The 24,948-nt window shown below is 43.1% G+C and overlaps 1 protein-coding gene across 1 annotated transcript in view; it reads left to right on the top strand.

The window, feature by feature from the left end:
* Nucleotides 1-24,948, top strand: part of psmd14 (proteasome 26S subunit, non-ATPase 14) — a 31,448-nt gene continuing 6,500 nt past the window's right edge. The window contains exons 1-6 of the mRNA XM_035410339.1: nt 1-142; nt 2,653-2,704; nt 11,095-11,166; nt 18,710-18,829; nt 19,214-19,284; nt 19,946-20,096. Of these exons, the coding sequence (XP_035266230.1) occupies nt 2,657-2,704; nt 11,095-11,166; nt 18,710-18,829; nt 19,214-19,284; nt 19,946-20,096 (462 nt within the window). The 5' untranslated portion in view covers nt 1-142; nt 2,653-2,656. The remainder of the gene's footprint in view (nt 143-2,652; nt 2,705-11,094; nt 11,167-18,709; nt 18,830-19,213; nt 19,285-19,945; nt 20,097-24,948) is intronic.

Genomic DNA, 24,948 nt, shown 5'->3' with positions numbered 1-24,948 from the left:
AGCAGTGCCCCGGAAGTAGTAGGGCAAGCTTGTCGTTTTGATTGCAAACGGGCTGATTCATTGCTGATGCTGAAACGCTTTACACGGGACATTACCTTTTCTTCTTACAAGTTTTCGGAGTTACACTAACGTTATATACCAGGTAATGAAAGCAGCCATAATTTTATACAATGGCGTATTTCTTCGGAGTGGTTAAATATCGGTCCCAGCTGAAACTGTTGATGAGCAAACGTAGCTTGCTGGCAAGGTGTAACATTGTTAGCCAGCTAACATTAGCTCAGATATCTACAACATGGCCTAGCTAACATAACTGACGTTACAGAACAAGGTTTTTACATGTTAGGTTTGTTTGGTAGATAGTTGGAAAATAGCTAGCTTGCTTATTTGTGTGATATGGCTAGGACAACCTGCATGTTATATCTTTATAGTTAGCCGCATGTAGTCAACCGGTTAGCTTAGTCAGAGGCTATGAAGTGCTTGGTAAGCTAGTTGGCTAATTGAGTACCAAAGAAGTTTTGCTGTTAGTCTTTTCAATTAATATTTCAGGTTTAATAAGAAATAAAACGTAAGATTGGCTCGTGCGACCTGAGAATGTTGACTTAATCAGCAGACGGCCACCTTTTGTGGACTCCGCATCATGGCTAACATTATCTGGGGCAGAAAGTATTGCCTAAATAGCTACGTTGTCAAACTGCCGGTATGCTAGCTGCTAAAGCAGAAGAGGTAACTTATTTTTTCACCGAGATATAGCTAATGTTAGCGCTAGATTGCTTGCTACCTAGCTAATGCCTGGCTAGCTAGCTAGGTTGTTCGCTCGCTCGCATTTGAAACATCATCCACTGGTCAACATGTGAATGTGTCGCATGGGCTGCTTTGAGCCTAAATCTGATATTTCAAGTTCGATTTTATGTCATCATAGCTAGCTTTTGAATAAGAAAATGGGTGACAGGCACTCCAACGAACAAATTACAGCTAAGTTTGCAACTAGCCAGTCCGTTAGCACAAGCTACTTAGTTGTTTGTCCTATTCTCCGCTACGACTTAATTAGCTGGACAGCGCATAAATATTGTTTTAACTTCACGCTGACAGTTGAAGTAAAACGACGTGTATAGTCTTGTGAATAACGTTATTTGTTCATGCCATTTCTCCGCTCCGTGCTTTTATTTTACGTTACCAGAATTAGTCTTGATACTGAATCCAAATGAATTTGTTCGCCTTTTTAGAAAAAGCACGTTGGGATTACATTTATAGATTCAAGGTTAACGAGCAATCTTAAATATAGTTCATTTTATATCACCTAGACTAATTTAAATGCGTCTAGGAACAAATGGCAAGATTATCTGATCCATAAACATAACAGAAAATGCTGAGTTGTCCTCCGGCATTTCCAATAGTGGGCCAGTGGCAATCCGCACGAGAGCATAGGTCTGATTTATTTCCAAAATAGGACTGAAGGCCATATGTAGTGTTTTTTAAGGTTTGTAATCGATTCCATTGTCCCAATAAAGGCCTCCATTCTTGTGAGTGTGCACGATTCCTTTAAGTTACACGTATTTCTTTTAACAATCCATGCATAAATAATAACTTAAATAAGTGTTATTATGCCTGAAACCCAACATTTTGCTTTTTGAGCTTTACATTGAACATGAAATTTATTTTCTGAAAGGTCATTGGTGTACCCTTCAATAAGCCAGAAGTTTTTTTTTAATCATTTGTTTTAAGCTGTTGAGCTACAAATGTATGTTTTTTTTTTTTTGTTTTTGTTTTTTTTAGCCTTTAGCTGGATTCATCAACAAAATAGTATTGGCTTGCTTTGATAAACAAAGAATAGCTACATCTTGTCTTTGTTAATGAAAACATACCCTTACTTTTTTTTCGTTATCTGCCATTTGTTATCTGGATTCATCAACAAAATAGTATTGACTTGCTTTGATGAACAAAGAATAGCTACATCTTGTCTTTGTTAATGAAAACATACCCTTACTCTTTTTTTATCTGCCATAAGATGTTTTCATTTGGGGGGGGGGGGGGGGGGTCATGTTGATCAGCCTGTGATTTTACCAAAATCAATGTTCAATGCTCATTAAATTCAGCATTAATATTATTCTATTCTTGTGCTGTTGATGTTCGTGGTATTTTTCATGAAATGGAAGCATTTACCCATGAAGAATGTACAAATCTCACCTGACCAGACTGTTTGTTTCCATTAGCACTAATGCTGTTCAGATTACACTTATTAATAACCGAGATAACTAATAACTATTAATAACTATTCTTTTGATGCTTCGCCACTTGACTTTGTACAGTCTGTTTCAGTCAAGAATACAAATGTGAATATGTCCCATCTTGTTGGGATATGTAGTCTTGACGAGCTGGTTCATGACAGCTGATTCAGTGAAGAATGATACAGAAATATCACCCTACTGCAAACTAGGGCAGCCTAGAAAAAAACATGCACACACAAAGAAAAAATGTTTGTTAATTAGAAAAGGAAGACAGAATCTTGAATTAGCATGTGGTGTTAATTAACAGGAAGTCTGATGCCGTCTTGTAATTACCACCAATATTTTTGACGTTTAAAGACTGGAGGTGAATTGCATGCATAGTTGTGTGGAAAGTTTTGAGTGTGATAACTGTGCGTGTGTTCCACAGAACCATGGACAGGCTGCTGAGGCTTGGAAGTGGAATGCCAGGACTTGGGCAGGTATTCTCTCCTTTTTATTGTCTATTTCCATTCATTAATCTAGTTCAAACCAAAGACTTAAGCAGCCAAATGTAATGGAAAGGCAGAGTCTGTAGGTAAATGTAGTAAGACAGAAACTGTACTGTCATCAGACATGGATGCACCAGTATTAGATTTCTTTTTGTATACAGGCTCAGGGCACACAGTTCAGGGCTGTTTCCAACTGAGTCACTTATTTTTAGTGCAGTGATGAATCGTGTGTTCCTGTCAAAATCTTTGCCCTGCCACTAACATTGGAGTCCCTTGAGGTGACACCTAATTTCTCATAATTTAGCCCAAGAGGGAAGGTTGTCGTCTGTCTCTTCGCTCAGTAGTGACCCCTCTGGTCAAATGAGCACCTACAATCTACCGGCACCTGCTTCTTACAGTCCCCTGGTTCAGTAACTGCACTGTTCAGCTGGCGGATTGCGAAGTGACCAGAAGTGAAGGCTTGCTGTACACATTTTAAGGGACACTCGTACCATAACCATATAGCATTTCTCCAAAAAGTAGTTCCTGTAAGATTATGCATTTTACTGTTAGACCTTGAGAAGCAGATTGGAGAAACATAGAACATCCCTCAAATTGCTACTAAAGTGGTCAGGAAGTCCTGTTGAAAGTCTAATTTTTGAGAGCACATGCACTGTCAGTGAATTTCATTAGCAATGGTATAACTCAGCAGTGGTGGGTTTGCTCACTGCTTTCCTTAATGTCTGTCTTTATCTTCCTGTGCCTGAACGTTTTCCATCTTTTGACACAAACTTGTATGAGATGCAGCTTCAGTGAATTTCTGACCTGGAATGAAAATAGATCTTTTTCTGTGTGGACTGTAGTGGTTTGCACCGATATGGCTATGCAAAGGTACTCGGGTTGTTTTGTTGCACAAATAACTTTTGTTAAAGAATATTTTGTTAATAACATTATAATAACCAATTTTGCATTGAACATTGACCATCAATGCTGCCAGTCAATTAGTGACACATTATAAAACAAGAAGCATAAGTTTTCTGCATTTGCACCAGGGAGCTCCTCTTGTCCTCAAGGATGTTCAGTATTGTGCCAAAAACACTCTCTGGGGACATGAAAATTCTTTTCACAAAAGTAACAATTTGTGTCTGTTTCTATGTTTAGAAATATATTTACAGTCAGCTATAAATAAGAGAAAATGAGCAGAGGTCCAACAGTAGCCTGCCGACTATAATCTGTGGTAAACAAGCAGCAAATCAGCGGGCATGTGTCTGAAAACGCTCTGAGTGAGCCAGCGGGCGGATGAGCAGCCGATCAGCAACAATGCCAGTGAACCACTGGCTGTCTCTGCCACTGGTCTGCTAACTTTTCCTCCAGTGGACCACCTCTGACCCCTTCTGACTAGCTTAACGCCTGATATGTACTTCTTTGCCGAGGCTTTTGGCAAGTATTGGTTGACAAAAATTAAGTCTTTTCAGTAGAAAAATGTCGCGTAATATTTTTTTCTCAGTGTTGTTCACCAGTGTCGCTTTGTTGGTCGGAATACAGCCAGGGGGTACACCGAAATTCGTTGTCAGTGACGTTTTTTGACTTGAGGCAAGAGATTGTCGAAACTAAATGTGCCCATGGAGTGCAAATCCAAATGGAAAAAGGCTTTGGGACCCATGAGTTTCTTTGGCCCTCTACCCATGATAACAGATACAGTTATCGATAACACTGGTTGGCCAGTTCAATGACTTAACCACATCCCAAAATATTTGAAATGCATTTCTTCATCCAGCATTTCACGCATCTGCTTAACTAGGACATATTCTTCCAGGTTTTCGCTCATTTGGTTTATGGGACAGGCAGACCACGTTCTTTCCACGTTGTTCATTAACTAAAGCAGATTTCATATTTCTTCCTCTGTAATCTCAGTAATTTCATTGGGCACTGCCATGTTTTTCACAAATATGAACAAGTGGTCAGGAGTTCGGAATCTCATTCCCATAGAGACAGAACCCTCCTCGCAGGCCTTTGCCGAAGTGTAAATGCCAAACGTTGTGTGACACCTTCATTTCTGAGGAGTTTCACTTTTTGAAAATGTTGTGCAACAAAGTATAAATTAGTCTTGACAGTGTTCCTCCTTCCAGTTATTGTTAGTGAAGATTCCAGGTCACGTGATGTTGTGGGCAGTGAGAAGTGCTTGATGGAGTCCTATGTCAGTGTTTAAGAAATAAGTAAATAAATTGGTGCTATATATTGACCACACATCGTTCTTGATTACCAAGATATATATGGTCCGAAAATGCAAATATTGATCCGATATATCGGACGTCCGACATATCAGTCAGGTTGTACCTCGAGCTTGCCAGCCTTTGGACTCTGGTCCAAAATTGCGTAGCTGGACCGATACCTCTCTGCTTCAATGTAACGTAGGCAATAGCCTAATTATCTCGTGAAGTGTGTCGGAGTCATCACTGCCTTTGGCGAGACTTAGACCTGCCCCCTCAGAAGTGCATTTGTTTCTGTGGTGACTTGAAAGGCCTAATTTATTTATTTTATTTTATTTATTTATTTATTTATTTATTTATTTTTTTGGAGGGAGTACTTGGCAGTCATAGCTAGTGGTGACAGAGGCAGTGGTGAGATAGCGCTCACAATCCCAGAGGAGACTCCCTAGTTCTGGGGAGCGGGAAGCTGGATGGCATGTAAACATTTGCCCGAATCGAACCGCGTCATTTATATAACACCGCTGCTGCATAAATACATTCAGGACTGCGCTTACTTATAAACCCCAATAAAAAGCAGTGAATTTTAATTGTTCTCTTCCATTATGCAATTCAGTGTGATCACTTGTAATTAATTGCCTTACCAAGCAAAGTAGCAGGTGAGATGAGACCATTTTAATACAGAAAAAAAATGTGTGAGTTCAAGAACTTTATATATGTTCATATGTGTGTATATATGTACATATGTGTGTGTATATGTGTGTTTGTATATCACTATTATTATTATTTTATATTTATTATTTTTATTTATTTTTTCTGGGCTGATGGGAGGGTGGGGTGTTGTGAGGGTTAAAGGAGGGGAACTGGAGACAGAACTATGAATGTTTTGTTCTGTGTGTCATTACAGAACATGTGGGAAAATTAAAAAAGAAGTTAAGGAACGTCAGCCTCGTCTGAACAAACATTGATTTATTTTTAAAGAGCTGGCTCGTTTAATCAATGCTTTAACGATTGACCATCCTCGCTACAAACCCAAACTAAAGCAAATGTCAGAAGCCTTAAGTACCTTGCAAACATTTGGTTTTCATTCTCATAGCTAAGGAGATGTGAAATGTTAATTAGTGGCACCGTTGTTTTTTCGCCAAGCTCTACGTTCAGCGGACTCTAGTAGATTTTTCATTACAGCATCTGGAAAAAGAAGCTCGTGGGGGAGGGACAGTGTCGCTGAGGAAAGGGGGGGACGGGGGGACGGGGGGACGGGGGGTGGGGAGAAGAAAAAAAAAACGTAGCTTGTCTAGCAAGGGTTAAGGCCGCATGAAAGAATTCATTCCCAGTTTAATGACCTCTCGCCTTGCTGGGTACGGACGGCGGGGAACATGCTCCTGACTTGTACTGAATTTGCCAATTAACACCTCCGATAACAGACTGCCTCTGCACACCACAGCGGCAGCGCAGAGGAGCACCTCCCATGCACTTTGTTTTTCAGTCTCCTCTTCCCTCACCATTCAAAACTTCACATTCTGCATTCAAATGGAAATTGAACGAGGGCGCGCTGTCCTCGTCCGCTCGCAGCCGGGGCCACTAACTCAGCGAGGCTGCAGAAGATACCGAGCCTTTGTTTACCAATCTTCCATTGTTATTTTCCTCGCCGATTAGAGTCCTGGTTCCCGAGAGGCAAAGTTTTTTTTTAAAAAATTAAGGATACATTAGTCCTGTTCTTTTTTTTCTTTTCTTTTTTTTTTTTCCTTCTTTTTTTTCTCTTAATTTCCTTCCATGGAGCTTTGTGTACTTCTTGGGTGTTCTATTTTCACACATGTCCATATGGCCTTGTGTAGTTACAATTAGAACTGAGACTGGTTTCCAAGAAACACTCCTCAATAATACGCTCTCAGTCTTTTGTTTCACGGTCGACGGCGTGAATCGAAGGCGGTTCATGCTCTCTCTTTTGATTAAATCAGGTTGCGGCCCCACCGAACGCTTGCGCCGCGCCGGTGTTCCGCGGACACCAGATCTTAACATTAGCGTTTGTCGTGGCGGATGGCACAATAGTCTCTCTTCACTCGTACACTTTTCGGCTCATGTTTATCAGACTACTAAACAACACCTCAGAAGGGTGTGAATTTTCCAACACCTGGTGAAAAGCGCTCTGGGGTTTTTTTTCCCTTGGAGTCCCTTTTACAGGTAGAAGTCACTTTGCTCTCGGTCCTTAATGATTTGGAAACGCTGCGAAATCAAAAACGTCTTTGGTTTCCGCGTGACAGGGGCACACCTACACCACTGTTTCAAACGCTGAAAAAAAAAAAACCAAAGGGTTACAATTAAAGCGGACCCTTGCACGCCCATGCAAACGCACGGTAAAACAAATAGTGGGGACGGATCCATGCTCACACACACTAACACTCAGGTTCACAATTCATTAGCAGGTATTTTAATAAAATATAATAATCAAAGGATGGCTAAATAATTGATACCAGTTCACACCACGGGACAGGTGAGGTAATCTATCTAATTGTGTTAACAAATTTGCCAAGAAGGACTGAGAGGGTAACACGTTGAGCTGTTAGCAGTGTACAGTTACGATGGCAAATGCCTTGTCTTAACACTTTGTCAACACAACACTCTCAAGTGCTTGAAATGTTGTTTGGGGTTCCTATAATCTCTGGAAACCACTTAATTTTTTTTCTCTCCCTCCATTGCGTTTGTTTTATTTTCTTCATAGTTTATCAAAGCTAAGCTTTTTTTTTGTTGTTGTCCCTTTATGGCGGCTGTACACTTGTGCTGCAGACATGTCCTGTGCATGAACCCTGTTACCAGGGTTCGCTAACCAGTCCAGCTATTTATTCAGTGCTAAGAAACCATCTGGCTCAGGCAAAGTTGAAAGCTATTCTAGTGGACCTTTTTTTTTTTTCCCCCGACTGATGCCTCCTCGCTTTAGTGGGTGGATAAAGCTTCATTAGCGTGTCGTCTCTCTGCTCCAAGCTGCAGGAGAGCTTTGTATTTGTCTGGAAGTGTACCATTCTCCACCATTAATTTTTTTAAAAGTATTTAATTAGTAGGCCTACACTGGAATCAAAATAAACTGGAATCCGGGATGTTCGACCTAAATGGCAGTTCAGTAGAATGGTTAGTTTAGGTCACAGGAAAATAGTTAGTCTAGGTTATAAGTGCAGACCGATACATGCCAAACTGCTTGCAAATGTTAATACAACAGTTCTATTAAATACATACTATGCTGTTTACGAGTTCAAGACATGAATATACAACCCCGCTGCTCCCTTTTACATTACATGTGTTTTGGTCACTGCATACCATTCTTTTGGCACTCTTGAAGAATATTTCCAGAGCCCACCAGATTAGTTTATAGCTTCCTTTAATTGTGAAATTGTTATTTTTGTTTTTATTTTTTTACATCATAGAGTCACTTTTTGGTTCTTGCCATCAGCAGTCAAACATTCTACTTATACTGCTTATTGTAATTCTTAATTCCATTACCTGCAGACATATCTTCTCCTGCAGTTTTTAAGATAGATAAATCAAAAACTTGAACCCATTTGCTTGTTGGCTGTTTTCTGAACTATAGGATTTGTACTTTTTAAACGTGATTTTCTTACTTTTTAAATATGATTTTTAAACGTCTTCATTGACTTAACATTGCAGGAACGTTTGACTCGCTTCAGTATCCCAAAGTAACGTTTAAAGTTGAAACAAACAAATGATTTACAACAATAACTGATGTGTGCATTCTGGTGGCATTGTCGCTAAACTAGGCCAATATTTTACTGCCTGACACTTACTAACCAACATTATCTGACCTACTGCTTGCTCCAGGCTCTTTACTTTTGCGAATAAATGTTACTAGAAATGGCCTAGTATTAGGCCTATACTGGTTTTAAATATACAGTTCATCGTTTGGCTGGCTAAAAGAGCTTCTTTTGGAACCCTCTGCTCTGAACCTGATTTTTTTTTTTTATCACTGGCTAGTAGCTATGATCGATGATAATGCACAGTTCAGTGATTTTTAAGGAATGCAGCTAACGCGGTAAGTGTATTGTGCTGTGAGAGAATTGTTCTGTAGCCGGTTAGCCATTCCAGACTCTATCGAATGTTTTAATAGCTCAGGTAATGACACAGACCCATCCTCTTCTTTTGAAAATGTCCAGCAACTGGAGTGACGTCATGCCTCGCAGTTGTGTGATCACCAGTTCACCCAACAGATCTAGAAATCACACACTCTGCTGTAACTCCTATGTTGGCTGTACAGAATACTAATTCTGTTCTAGGACGCACTTGAGCCTCCATTGTTTGTAACATTAGTTGTAATGTTGTTTCTTGTATGGGTGTCATTTAATTAGCTGGGCCCACCCAATATTTTCTTACTGAAAAGCCCTGGATTCAGGAGATTAAATTGTATATATATTATAAATCTCTATTAACATAGCTGAATTACCTTTAATTCCTATTTGTGGCAGAATGTAATTATGTTGGTTCTCAGTAAATGCCTCTATTCTCTTACTGACATAAGAAATGGAGGACTGCATGTGGCCAGCACTCACCATGAAACTTACATTTGTGTTCTGTTCCTCAGTTCTCTAAGGGAACTGTTACTCTTGTTCTTAATGAGTACCACATTACATTTAACAACATATATGTGTGTGTGTGTGTGTGTACATGCATTATGAGTGAACATATCTGTCGAGTGGCGATGGGATTTAATCTCCAAACAATGTCTGTGTGTGAAGACATCAAAGGCAGCATGGCACCTCGTAGTAGGTGATCAGACCCACTAGGATACAAAACAATTATTTTAGCACTTTTCTCAAACGTGTAAGCGCATACATACAGCCGCAATAAGGGAGAGAGACGTAAAAATGCGCAACCGGAAAAACGTGCTAAAACATTTAGCGGCGCGCGACCGCGGCGCGGAATATCTGGACACGGGGAAAAAAAAAAAAAAAGAAAGAAAAAAAAAAAAGCGCGGTTAATTTATTTTGCTTGATTTTGATTTGGTGTAAGACAAATAGCCGGAGTATGTTGTTCACAGCTTCGTGTACCTGGGGACGCGGAGTGCAATTCTCTCCTGCCATACCTGTGACAGCTACCTGCGAAGCGCTCCCCGCGCCCTCGCGCGCGGTGAGTTATCTTTAGACGCGGCGCTGCCATTGTCAGAGAGGTTGTTTGCTTTGTTGATTCGCTCGTCATCCCTCCGGAGCGTCTCTTTCACACCATCATTAGAACGGCGCGGGTAATTGGGGAACGGGAGGGAGAACGGCGGCCGGTTGCGTCACCGGTTAGCCCCTCGCCGGCTTGTTAGCCGAGCCCTCCTCTAAGACGGACGCGGGGAGACGGCGGGCGTTGTTTATTTATTTTATTTTATTTATTAATTTATTTTTTTTGCGCCGTTTCCGCCGCCGCCGCCGCCGCGGGCGGGAAGCTCGCGGGGAACGTCTGGAAGCGCGCCCCGCAGCCTCCGGAGCTCCTCGCTCCGCGCGCTTCTCAGCGATGCCGCCGCCGCCGGGAGAGGGGAAGACCGGGCGGCGGGTCTCTGCGCCGAGTTCTCAGAGCCATTATTTAATCATTTGCACTCGGGTCGCAGCTTTGATGCGGGGAGGAAGGCGGCGCTGAATGTTTGAGGAAAGCCGCGCTACCGAAGTTTGCTCGCCGCGTTGAGTGGGAAAACGGGAAGTCGCATTTTACACCGACATTTGTGTGTCTGAGTTAGTGCGAACGCCGTATAATGGTGATGTAGAAGGTTTGGCCTAATAAGCAATAATCCTGGTTACTTAAAACTCACCCAGTTTTTTTTTTCCCCTCATTTGCTGCTGGGCAATATATGTTGCAGTTGTTCGCTTGCACGCCACATCTGGAGGTATTTGAACCAAGTAATTATTCACATTTTAATTATGAAGCACTGCCATGTAACAGGAATACAACTGGCAATTTATTCAGCGTCTAGCATCAAGTGCCTCCACCAGAATAATGTATGTTATTAGCGTAGCGTTCACGTCGTACGATTAATCAACGTGAATTTAATTTTGAACTCTGTTAGAACTTCTCTCGCTGATTGCTCACTGATGTGTTCTAGCGAAAGGCTTCTTACCCCCTGCTCTTTGCGGGGGGAATAATGAAGTGGAGCCTCGTGTCAGCCTGCGAAACGAATGGGGATTTAAAAGGTGCCACCTGTGTGTCTTTTCCCAGGGTCCCCCCACAGACGCCCCAGCTGTGGATACAGCCGAGCAAGTGTACATCTCTTCACTGGCGCTGCTCAAGGTAAGGAGGGAAACCCGCTGGGTTACCACCCGACCTCATCCACGGCGCTCACCCCCTGGTCCCGGGAGTCCGCGGCACTGCCCGTTTCAGAGATGGCTCTCAACACGCTGCTCACTGGCACTCAGTTTGAATGTTTGACTCTTGGCCTCTGCCAATCAGTGGCTTTATTTTGGGTAAAGATCGAGTTGGCCGAAGAAGAAGAAGAAGAAACGTGCCTCTCCTAATTACTAATGATCGCAGGCCATGTTCATATAATATGAATTCATCTCAATTTAGTATGGGTTAATATTGATATAACTATAACACTGTTGATTCTGCAGAAGTTCACAGCAATGAGATTGCATATTATCAGGAATGGATTATAGAGTGCCAGTAACACCATTGTCATTTAGCTGGGTCAGTGATTTAATGAATGAGGTTTCCACAAAAACACAAGAGCACATTTAGCTTCAGCACAACCGCATGATGGTTCCCTAGCTCCAGGAAGGCATAGCATTCCAAAACGTCCCTTATCTGTTGTTCCGCCATATCAAAATGAACACGTCTTCAATGTAAAAATAAATAAATTAATAAATAAGTTCAGAATACTCAATATTTCAAGACAACTTTCATCACATCATTTTTTTTTAGTTTTGAGCGTAATTTAGGCTATATTTTTAAGTCGTTATTCCAACTAAAATTCATTAGTTTTGTTCTGAAAATCACTGTCAGTTTTAAGTTTTTCTAACAATGAAAAGTAAGCTTTCTGAACTAATGAATGTTGGTTTGCATAATTTGAACTCAAAATTTAAAAATCTAAGTTAATCTGAAAACTAAGAAGTTTTAGTGAAGCAAGTTGCCTTGAAATATAGGAGTATTCCAAACTTTTTTTATTTTTTTTTACAGTGTAATTCCGGTTGGCCTGCTTTGGCCAGTTTGAGTTTTCAGTCAGGAAAGGAGTGGCCTCGAGACCATTCCCGGTCCAGGAAGAGCTAATTCTGGAATGTGATATCAAGGATGGGATGGGGGGGGGGGCGGGGGGGGGAGGAGAAACAACAGACAGGTTGAGGCGCAGTGAAATGTGGGCCGGCGTAAAGAGCGGCATATGCGACCATGACTAAAAACCGCACGCACGCGCGTCGCCAGCCCAGCCGAATCCGGGGCCGCCCGCGGCAGCAGGACCGACGCGTCCGCTCCCGGCTCCGTCGGCGAGCCTCCGCGCGGGGGAGAGCAGAGAAATAAAACACCCTGGAAGGCGGAGAAGCAGCTTTCTCCGCTCGCCTTCGCAGCCCAGGATAAATAAACAGGTTTGGGTCGGAATTCCTCCGCGGAACAGATGCAGCGGCGCAAGCCGGCGGAGGGAAGGCGGCGGCGGCGGCGGCGGCGGCAGGGATCACTCAGAATGTATGTCAAACGGAAGTCCCTGTAACCGTGTAAATTAAAGCGGGAGGCCGTCCATGTGTTCGCGTTTGCAGGTCCGCGTGCAAGCCAAATTCGTGTTCCCTTCCGATGATTTTTTTAGAGTGATTCATGGTAGTCTCAATGCATGCGATGCACACATCCAAAAAAGTGGTGGAGAATAAGAGGGGAATCCCCTCCCCTTTTTAAGAACATTTGGTTGCACATCTGTTCGTTTTAGTGGAGGGGATGCCGTAAGTCCTGGCCCTCACTTTTCTTGTCAGAGGAACTTCCTTTTGCAGCTTCCTTTTGCAGCTGAAGCGGTCCTGCTTCCATTCCTCAGTAGTTGAGACGGTCGCTGGCCTAGATTCCACATGGAATGTGGGGAGAAGGCTTCAGACCGCGTGATTGGACCATCTGAAACGGCAGACAAGGCAGGCTTCAGAGCCCACCGTCTGGTCTACTGTAGCAGGCTCATCCTACACTTGCCTTACGACGCGTAATTGGTGTTATTCGTGTTATCCACTTGCCGCCTTCTTAGTGTTATTCTTTCAGGTGCAGGAGATGCTTCAGTTTACAATGAGAGGTATATGATACGCAGCCCAAGGTCACACCGCACATTACAACAGTCAGTGTCAATGAAAACCTTTCACGTTTTTATATGCTGTGGAATTTCAGCGATATGAATCTTAGAGCTACAGACTGACTGGTTGACTGAGCAGGACATGAATCCAGAAGTAGCGTAAGCAGTTCTGGCCGTTGAGCCTCCTTAATACACCGTACATGCACTCAGTGGCCACATTATTAGGTACACTTGCTCAAAACAAATAGCCTGCTCCTCCAAACAGAGAGTCATGTGGATCCAACTCAATATTTTGAGCATGCAGACATGATGAAGAGGTTTAATTTTTGTTCAAGCCAAAATAAAAATGGGGAGGATATCTAAGCGATTTTGACCGTGGTGTGAGTGTTGATGCCTGACGTGGTGGTTCCAGCATCTCTGAAACGGCTGCCCTCTTGGGACTTTCATGCACAGCTTTCTCTAGAGTTTACAGAGAATGGTGCGATAAACAGAAATCATCCACTGAGTGGCAGTCCTTGTTTAAAACATCCTTGTCTATGAGAGTGGTCTGAGGAGAATGGGCAGACACATTCAATTTGACCGAAAGACCGCAAATGCTCAAATAACAGCTTTTTTAGAAGAGTGGTGTGCAGAAGGGCATCTCTGAATGAACAGTGTGTCAAACCTTGAATCCGATGGCTTTCAGTAGCTGTAGACCAAGCCAGGTTCACTCTTATCATCTAAGAACAAGAAAATGAGGCTACAATGGGCACGTGATCACCAAAACTGGATGATTGCAGATTGAAGAAACATTGCCTGGTCTGATGAATCTCAATTTCTGCTGCAACATGCAGAATTTAGGATAGGGTTTGAAATTAACGTTAACATGACGTTACATGAAATTAACATGACAGTGACTTCAGTTTGCTCCAATGGTCTGCACAGTCCCCAGGTCATCTTTGGGATGAGGTGGAATGGGAGGTTTGTGTGACCAAAAATTAGCAGGAACTATGAGTTGCTATTGAGAGCACATGGAACAGAATCCCGAAAGAATGTTTCCAGCACCTTATTGAATCCATGCCATGATGAATATTTCTGACTGTTCTGGGGTACACCCATCTACTCGGTACTAGATAGCTGTACCTAATAAAGTGGCCGCTGAGTGTATATTCGGTGTTATTATCAGTGATGCAAGAGCAAGCGTTAAACCGAAACGAGGTTCCTTTAAAAAATAAACCAAAAAAAAAAAAAACCACCATCTGTAACTGTGTTCATATCAGTTCAGTGAATTGGGAGAATGCTTTGGGAGGAGTGGCACAATGGGGAAAAAATACCTTTTTTAGGAAATAACAACAACAAAAAAAAAAAACATGCGTTTTCAGGCTTTTTTCCAATGTATTTATTCATTCACAGTGCCAGAAGCAGTTTGCAGTCAGCAGAGGTAGTCAGAAGCCGTCTGTGCATCTGAAGACCACTGCTTTCCCTTTAATGTTCCCTTACTGAAGCCTAACTTGCTTTTATTGGTCAATAGCTTTCTGCTTCACCGTAATTGATGCAATAATATACATTCTCTATGACAAATTAAAAAGACAAATTTTGTGTTTTGAAGAATTTAAAAATATTTTAGGTATTTTTTATGGCTACTAAAGAGCCTGTAGTTGTGCAAGTATCCATTTAAAAATAAGGTAATACAAGTAACCGTTCAAATACATGATTCTAAATAAAATGGTTTATTTTGAGTTTAGTTTACTACATTTAGTACATTTCAGAGTTCTTAATGAGCCCCTTTCCCATGGGGGTTGTATCTCTGTAATTTGAAGAATGGTGGTACATTTAGAATGGTCTGGGAAAGAGATCCATTAATTGGTGTTGCTAATCTAATTTAAATTTTGTGCTTCTGAAAGCATTTCTCAGGCTTGTTTACTTTACTGTGCATGCTTCCTACTACAGTTGTATTGTTGTAATATTGTAAAATATGTGCTTCTGCAAAAAAAATATCACTTAAGATGCCAATACATGTTCAAATACCAAATGAACCACATGGTTCAGCGACTTGGAAGGTTCTGAGAGGACATTTTGGCATTTTGCTGCTTCAAGCATGCTGCCTGTCGTTTACCGAGACTCTCATTGTTCTTGGACCTTAATGCTAACCATGCTAGCCATTGCCTTTTGGTGGATGTATATATTATTGTAATTTTCAGAAAAACGTCTTTGTGTACACTGTAATAATAGGCCAAATATGTATTTGCCTTGATTTTGTGTCAACTATTGTTTTAAACCAATAAGTAATATAATATTTGAACAATGAAATTCAAGGTTATTTTGATGACTAACCACCCCCCCCGCCCCCCAAATGACCAAGGAGCTAGTTGCACTTTAGTGCCACTATATTTATTAATAATTCACAATGAGGACACAGATAATACTTCGCAATTTATTGCAATCAGATGTGTCTGATCTCCAGTACTTCATGAGTTTGAGCCCATCTTCCACCAAAATGTAAAACTAATATTAAGTTTTGCATTTTTTTAAAATTTAATACTTTAAGAGACGTTTTTCAGTGCTTTACCGGGGGAATAGCACTATGTTGCCTAGAAAACTGGAGAACCAAAATGCTCTATGTAAATACAGGTGGATATAAAAGCATATTATATAAAAAAAATATTTTGTAATTGGTGTATGCATAATATAGCAAAAAATAACATTTTTAGTATGTCTTTGTAATTTAGTGATTTATAAAATAAGTTTATGAATTTACAATGGGTTTGAGTGCCAACTTTGATTTGCTCAGTAGAAACTCATATCATGGGAGATATTTATGGAGTTGTCATCTTGAAATATGAAAATATCTGCAGCTCATTTATACAGTTGGTTTCCATTAGAGAAATTTGGGTTAAGTTTGCTGCACTCAAATTGCTCTCTGGGGACAATAAAGATGTACTGAACTGACCCACCAATGTCTTTACCCAAATAACCTGTCCTCTGTTGCCCTGAAATTACAGCCATTGAGAAATTTATTTAAAGTGTAATAAAATTATTTGCTTGAGAGGTGTAATTTTGATGCTGTCCACACCTCATTAACCCTCTCATACACATAGACTGATAATATTTTGAAATTGCTCAGTATGCTAGCAGAACATTTTCATCTAATGGAATTTCATATCCATTTGGACACAAAATACCATGAGATAAAATGGTCATTTGCATTTAATTAATCAAGCCACTTTTCTCACTTAGATAATTTAATGCTTAATGTTAGCCAGATATCCAGTTGTGCCCTTCAGAGACTGATTTCAATTGCAAGTTCATTTTACTTTCAGCAACACTGAAGGATTAGTAAAGTATAGCCACAGCAGTGGCCAACATTTTTGGCAGTTAGGGTTTCATGTATTTGGTGAAGAAATATAGCATTTTTTTTTTGTAGTGTCGATTCATGAGTAAACTTTTGCAAAGGGAAATGTTTGAAAAATGGGTTCTTTGCAGTTGTATTGAAAAATGTGGGCACCCCTGCTCAAAGTGTATGTTACTATGAATCTCTGAATGAACAGAAGCTGACCCTGCCTCTACGTGACAGAAAATTAAACGTGACATCTTTCTGCAAATTTAAATGCCTGATTACTATTTATCTGCATTTATTACAGATTCAAAATAATTAGCTAAAGTGAACGTGGCATGTGCAAAAGTTTGGGCACCCTGTCGGTTCGTACTTAGTAACACCTCCTTTGGCAGATCTATAACAGCTTCCAAATATTTCCTGTAGCCAGCTAAGTCTCTGTTCTAGCTTTTGGAAGATTTTCCCTCTCTTCCTTGCAGAAAATCTTCGCTCATAAATATTCTAGGTGTCCTTGCATGCTCTGCATGCTTGAGATCTCCCCACAGACTTTCAATCAGGGGACTGTGATATCCCTGCCAGAACCTTAATGTTTTGTGAGGGGTGGGAGGGGCAGATACCAGGTTTTAGGGGCAAAATGTCTTGGTACTTCATAGAGTTCATAATTTAATTGACCTCAACCAGAGTTCTGGGACCCATAGATGCAAAACAACCTCATAATATCAAAGTTTATATTCACCATTTCGATCAGGGGGACCAAAACTTTGTATACAACTGTATATTCACACTTCCAAATTTGAGCGCATTCGAAGTATATGACGCATGTTTACACTGAACTTTTAAAGTATTTTTAAGTGCTTCCGTATGTGTACAGTGTAATAATGTATACTATTTGGCAAGTAAGAATTTATTTAATTGAAATTCTTTCACGATAGATTTCGTGTTCAGCAATTAACTACCATTGCTGGGTAATAAAATGTTAACTGGCTACCAATTTTTATTTTTTGACTTGGTGAGTAGAGCAAGTGCTGAACTCTGTATAGGTACCAAGGCTGGCTAGCTAAGTGGATGCCCAACTGAGCCAGGCAGCTATCTCATTAGCCAGCTTTCGTTATCCTGCTCACCATTTTCTGCAAGAATTTCAAGTTTTGCTGTAATTGCCTTAAATTTGTCTGCTGTGCTCTACCAAATGTTCCGAGCACCACTTGTATTCCCCCTTTGCATAAGTTGGTGTCACAGGAAATACAGCTGCTAGCATTTGTTATTTGTGTAGCAATTAAGTGCACTGCAAATTTTCATCACCTCATGGAACTGTACTGTTAGTGTCCGTCACTAAGGGCCTGGGACCTCAGGGGTGTCCAAATTCTTTCGCTAATTAGAGCCATAAGTTAAACGAACTATTTCATTTCTGTACTAGAAAGGTTTTTTAAATCCCTATAGAAAGTTTGAGTTTTTTATATTGTGTGTATGAGGTTGATGTCTTGCTCTTCTGTTTATTTAAGAATGTCTTGATGCAACTTCTTGATGCAACTTTTAAATACTGTTTTTAACCAAAATTGCTGTTATTGAAATTGGACTGACACTTTTTTCATTTTTTACACTTACACTTATATTTTTTTCTGTTACTATAACTCACATTAATAGTGTCTTAAATATCTATTAATGTGATATAAATAATTTTTTTAACGAAATATTGGTGCCCAGCATGGGACTAAACACGTCCAATTCCCACCATAATTTGTGATTTCAAATGAACTGTCGCACACTCTCCAGAGAGCAGGGAGCCACTGATCCCTGACCGACCGAAACCTCCCTCACCCCGGGGCGATGCAGTCGGCAGTTACGCATTGCCCCGCGGTGCCGCCGGCCACAGGCACAGTCCGGATTCGAGACCGTCGAGCCACCGCACGTCGGCTTATCGCAGTGAGCCACCCAGCATCGGGGCTCATTGTGATTATTTACCTAATGCGTCGTGAGGATCGGATTCTTTCAAACTGCTCTGTCTTTTAGCTTCCAGCAACACGTTTGAGCAACTCATGATCGCGTCGGCAACCTCTGAATCTCGAGTGTTGCTCAAATATTTGAGAACAATGTCAGTTTTTATTTCTCAAAGTTGCAGTGTGGCCTAAGTCACCCTGCATAAAAGCATCTGCTGAATGACAACGATGTGACTATGATAATAAATAATAGTAGCAATTGTGTTTGCACTTGTCACTCCCGGTTGTTGTGAAGTGAATGCGTTTTTGTATTCACGGGCTGCTCCTTGTGTTTAGATGCTGAAACACGGACGTGCTGGCGTACCAATGGAAGTTATGGGCCTGATGTTGGGTGAATTCGTTGATGATTACACCGTGCGAGTGATCGACGTGTTTGCTATGCCTCAGTCAGGAACAGTAAGTGACTGCTAAATGATCCATACCGATGGCCATTTGAGAGCATGTGCGGTTCAAAGATGTCAAGTACATTTTGGGGGAAAATAAGTTCACTGTAAAGAATGTGTAAGCCAGACTCCAATATGTCTATATCTCCAATTTGTAATTGCCTCAATTTTTTATTCCAGAATAATGTATTAACATGTTTTCCCTTCTGTTTGGTGATTTGAATTTGGATAAACTTCTTAATGTTATACATTTAGGCTTACCATGGTTCCATGTTACAAAGAGTTTGACCAATAAATAAATGACATTTTTGAAAGGAAATGTGATACAGGTTCGTAGATGTTTGTGCGTTCATCCCCGTGTTAAATGTACCGTGTAATCGAGGTCTGTCTTTGACAGGGCGTCAGCGTGGAGGCCGTAGACCCCGTCTTCCAGGCTAAAATGTTGGACATGCTGAAGCAAACCGGAAGGTAAAATCCGAAATTCCCGACTTCGTCGGTCTCGTGATTATTTTTTTGCGTTCCCAAACAGGGAGTTTGTCGGTTTGGGTCCTGAGGCAGAAAGCGGCGCGTTCCCGGCCCTTTTCGAGGCCGCTAAAACCGCCGTTTTTCCGCGGCCGCCTCCTCGCGCCGTCTCCGAGCCTTTCGCCGCTCGTCACCCCCGCTCTCCGACCGCCTTTATTGTGGGGCGCGGCGGCCGCCACGCGAACGGGGAGCGAGTTCTCAGCGGCGCGGGGTAAATTGCCTCTTGATGGACTGCTTTAGCCCGCGCCGCCGGATTAATTGATAATTGAAAGGGGTAGGTGCTCGGTCTGAAGTGCTGAAAGGGTAAAACCGTCAGAGCCGAGGAGTGGGAACAGGGTGCTATCGAGCTTTTTCCCGCGCTAAAGCACGTCCCCCCCTTAATGGTAACACTCCTTTTTTTTCCCCCCGTTCGTCTTAATATTTTCACCACAGCATGCGCGTTTCTATTTTCTTCGTTGGGGGCCCCGCGACGGTTCGTACCCTGCCTTTTCCTTCCGGCGCCAGCGGTACAGTACGTCTCCGTTCGTAAACCCAGAGCGCGCGACGAGCTCGGTTCGGCGGCGGGTTGACGGTGCTCTCATTCACCGCCGCTCCCCTTGTCTCGCAGGCCCGAGATGGTGGTGGGCTGGTACCACAGCCACCCCGGCTTCGGCTGCTGGCTGTCCGGAGTGGACATCAACACCCAGCAGAGCTTCGAGGCGCTGTCGGAGCGAGCCGTCGCCGTGGTGGTGGACCCCATCCAGAGCGTCAAGGGAAAGGTAACCTCGCCCGGTCCGTCCTTTCTTCCTCCACAGAGCTATACAGGCTTCGGGCCTGTGTTCCGAACTCACGCGTTAATGCAGAGTCTTAAAGGCCTTTATTTCGGTGCTGCGTAGTGCAAAATTGCTTAAGGTGTTACGTGGCAAAAAAATTAATAAATGAAAGTTCCAACTTCGTCATTATTTCTGTGTTTAAAGCCAAAGGCGGTATCTGTGTCTGTCAGAAAATTTGAGTATCCACGTCACTCGATGGTTAAATAATTTTTTTTGTGGGCCATTTCTCCAAAAAGCCTTATGCTTGATTTCCCCTCTACATAGATGTGTTTATACAATAGCGACGTTGGGATGTTTCGCATTTCATTGTGTGCGTTCGTCGAAAATGCACGCCAACCGGCGACAAGCGTGGCATAAAATTGTTTAACTTTGCATCAACTTTTGAGTGGAGTCCCCCCCCACCCCACCCCCACCCTTTTTTTTTTTTCTCCGAAATGATTGTTAACCTTTAATTTCATTTCTCCCCTTCGCCTGGTCGCATGTCCTCCTGTATTTGGTTCCTGGCCCCATATGCCACTTTCCTATTTCCTGCCTGCAGACAGCAGGGAGCAGCTCTATTATCACCTTCTCAGAGCTGTCTGTAAATGTGAGAGGCAATTCGATTTCACTTGGCCATGGGGAGGAGGAAAGAGGAAATGCAGCACAACACAAGAGAAATTGGCTCCGAGCTCCCCGTATCGGAGCAAGGCTGCGGGGTAGCTGTGTGTTCCTGCACGTTTCGCCCAGGAATTATCCGACCGCTTCTTAAACCAGACGCGCCTCTCGTTTTCGAGGCACGCGCCGGTCCAAATGTACAACAATGACTTTTTTTTTTCCCCTCTCTCTCTCTCTCGCTCGCTCTCTCGGCTGAAAATTGCAAATTGGCGTAGTTTAGGCGTGCGGCACTTGATTGCCGAGCCGCCGGCGTTTGTTTTGTCCGTTTAGGCTTCGCGCACGCGAAATATTGACGGAAAACGATGTCGCGATTCCGCCGAGACTCGCGGTGGAACGTACGGGAGACGTTTCCCCCCCCCCCCCCCCCCCCCCCCCACACCATCCCCACCCCCTCCTCCCCGTTCGTCTCGTTCGGCCATTTTGCCCGCTGGGTGTACGCCCCTATTTGGCAGTTCCTCGCCTTTTTCGGGTTTCGTCGGGGCTCTTATCGGCGGATTCGGCGTTAGAGCGGAGAGATTTCCGAGCGCGTCGCCCCGCCATGAATTAAACATGAGCCGAAAGCAAGCATCCGTGGGCCCGACTTTTTCGCACTGCATTCTCAATGAGTGGCACGTTGGCCTGCCGTGGCTGCCTGCTAGTTTAATTGAGATTATAATCGGGTAACATGGCAGCCGCCTGTTTTCTCTATTTATTTATTTATTTATTATTATTTTTTTTTTCATATTTCCTTTCTTTATTGTGGTGTAGTTTCCGGCACGAAATGTCAGCATTTGTTTACCGCGCCGAGAGGAATCGGTTTCGCAGCACAACACGTACGCGAATTGCGAATTGGTGAACTGTCACCCATATGTTCTTTTTTACGATCTTTACCTGCGGAATTATTAACGCCCAACACTGTCGGAATGAGATCGATTTAACTGGCGCGTCGGTTCGTACGCGGAAATTCGCGTTCGGATATTCGCGGGCTTTCAAAAATCGCTGGCTTATTTTGATTTCAACATGAAATTACCGTTAGTGGTTATTAGCTTGTATTTTATGGTGAAGTCGGAGCTAGTGAAATTGCAATGCTCTTTTTCTTCATTTTGGCCTAAGCTTCCTATGCAGATTTCAAAGCTGTAGCAGTGTCTGAGTTGTGTGAGAAACAGTGTGCCATTCTGACCTTCTTGCAGAGAAGTGCTGAAGACGGCTGACAGAGAGAGAGAGAGATTTTTTTTATGTGGAAAATCTCTAAGGAGAGCAGAGGAGAAGAGCGCGCACTTTGTGGCGTCGCTCTTCTTAAGCTAAAATTGATGTTTTATAAATAATTTCAACGTTACAAACATCAAAAACCCGCAATCACGGCGACTCACAGATATTCATTTGGCATAAGTCAGTTTCTCTTTCGCGTGCTTTTCATCAGAAATGGCCGGAAAAGTACGGTTTCCCTGAATTTTTTATGCCGTGGGCTTGCTGGGGGACAGTGGCTGATGTTCTTCACTTGCAGACGTCTGATAGCGCATGGCAGCAGAAGTAACAAAATGGTCGCAAAACCCCTGCTGCACTCCGAGGGTCACCCCGCGCGTTTAATATTTAAACGGACTAGCGACAAAACCAAACAGTCGATAACAGGTCAGTTGCAGGTGATAAAAGTTTTTTAAGACGGGACATTAGCCCTTTTCTTCAGTCTGCGATTTCTGACATTATATCCTCGCGGTTTTAACGGAAAATAATACGCGTCGGGGATGCCGCTTGCTAAGAGGAGGTCGCGGCGTAACCACGTGCGCGTGTTTTACCTGCTCGCGATGACGTGTTCACTCGTGATCTGACAGGTCGTATTGCGCTGAGTATAATTTCACAGCATTATTTAACACTCGAGTCTTTTAATGTTCTCGTGTCATTGCCGGCCGATTTTTCATAAAAAAAGACACCAGGTGATTGTGTAGGCTCGCACGTCGGTTATGAAATTATGAGATATTCCATGGCAAAATACTGGTGTTTCTTCCAGCAGACCCAGAACCTTGAACTCATTAGTGATTCAGTGATTTAACGAAGCTACTAAGAATGGGAGAAACAACACGTGCCGATTATTTGCAATCTATTTATTTTGACAGAATTTATAGGATTTCACTGTGTGTTACTGTGGCTAGCATAAACAATAGAAAATACAAAGTACAGTTAAATGGTTTACAAAAAAGACAGTATCCACATTATTTCTAGGAGCTTGCTAGCTTGTATAATGGTGGGACATGAGTAGTTTTTTTTTTTTTTCAAATGTTAAAACTCATTAGCTTGTCTAGAACACCCAGTTCCTTGCCCATAAATGAAATTTTATGAATGGAACATACTGTGTGTAACATGTTTACATATTATTTTCACAGATAAAATTATCAGAGTCAGCAAGCTCGTCAGGCCTTGTATCCACTCGTTACTTTACTGGCTGTGCAAATTTAATCGAACAGAATACCATTACAATCCAGCTTTTTGCTTATTTTAATAATGAAATGTTACATTTGCTACGAAACCCCATAATTGTATTTTAAAAAAGGTTTGATTAATTCGCTGAACAAAAAAGGAAAATACTGTATATAAAGGCTTCCACATTCCCAGTGTTTTTCCCCACTTTAAAACCCATAAACATTAACTAGCTGCCAAGCGCAAATATGGTCATGAGCTCAACGTAGACGCGGCCCGTGACTGCGTTAGACGGCAAAAAAGGCGATTCCTCGTCATTTCGAAACTATCGATATTTCGTAAGCGTCCCTCAAGCTCGGGTCGTCGCGGCGGGCCGCGCAGCGCGGTGCGAATTCTCCCCCCGGCGGGTCGCACAGCTGTCGGGAGCAGAACGCTCGACCTCCGGTTTCCAGAACGTTCCGTGGCCCGGGCTGAACGGGGAGCTCCGCGCCGCTGCCGACGGCGACGCCGCCGCGCCGGTGAAAGGCCGGCCCGCTCCCGCGCGTCCCCACTCCCGGAGACCCGCTGCGTGCTAGACCCTTCCGCGCGCTCCTCCGCGTGCATTATGCAGACGTCGGGGCGTGCGAGCGCTAACCGCGGTCGACTCTGAACTCGTCAGAGACACGGGCGGAAGACCCAGATTCGTGTCACCGCTCCCTTCTGCTTTACATCGGTTGAATTTTTCTTCCCCCCCTGATTTATATCGTTTGTGATTAGTGCATGTGTACATATCACTTAGTTCCATTGTTTCTCCCCCTGAAGAGCGTGTTCGATCCTCCTCGCGGCGCCTCGTTCGGTGCTCTAGGTCTTACATAATTCAGAGTTGCCTCGCGGTTCGGCTTTTTTGACGCGGCGTCGTGTTTCTTTTTTTTCCCGCGCGGCTTTTCCGAACCCGCGGATCCCGGCGACCGTTCGCCCGGCGCCTCGCCTTTAGCCGCGCGCTAGTAAGGAAGGGCGGCCGAGCGATTCCGCCGTTGGAAAGGTCTGGAGAAAAAGACAGCAGGAAAAACACATGGAAATAAGATTGAGCCCAGCACTGCGCTTCTGTTTTGATCCGGGAGCCAAGCGCAGGCAAAAATGCTGTCGCAGTACCAGGACGCGAGCCGAGCAGCAGTGGAGGGAGGACGTAGTAGCGACTTAGTAGCGGCTCTCGCTCTCTCGTGTTCGGAGCGCTAAGCGGGTACGCCGAGCTCCCGGCGCTGCCGTTCCTTTAAATAAAAAGACTGAGGACTGTCAGTCGCGGCTGTTCGCCGGGCGCAAGGAAACCGAAGCGTAGACGTGTCGCGCGAGCGCGTCCGTCGGAAAAAACGTTGTTTTTGTGGGAAGCCTTTTATTTACAATCACGTCCCTTTTTTTAGCCGAGCCCTTAATAGTCCCCGTTACAATATAGTTGTGCAGGTGTGAATGTGTGATTAGTCTGAAAAGAGATGTCCGCGAATCTACGCTGCAGTAGAGGGGAGAGGGAGAGGAAGAAGGAAAAAAAAAAAAAAAACATATTCTAACGGGATGCGGCTGGTTTTTCTACCGTGTTACGCTTAGTTTGTAATTAGTCTCTCTGGGCATAGGACCAGGTGGAAATGTTGCAGTCGCCTGTGACTGTGCAGCGTTTCACCACCGCCGGCTGTAACGCTGCGGTGTGTAAAAACCCTGCTCCAGTCTGGCTGCCCGTTTTCGGGCTGTGGGGGAGTCGGTGGCAGAATGATCAACACGTTAT

This window comes from Anguilla anguilla, chromosome 3, assembly GCF_013347855.1.
Source record: "Anguilla anguilla isolate fAngAng1 chromosome 3, fAngAng1.pri, whole genome shotgun sequence".
Classification (NCBI taxonomy): domain Eukaryota; kingdom Metazoa; phylum Chordata; class Actinopteri; order Anguilliformes; family Anguillidae; genus Anguilla; species Anguilla anguilla.
The sequence above is the reverse complement of the archived record's forward strand: the minus strand, read 5'-3'. Positions and strand labels throughout refer to the sequence as shown.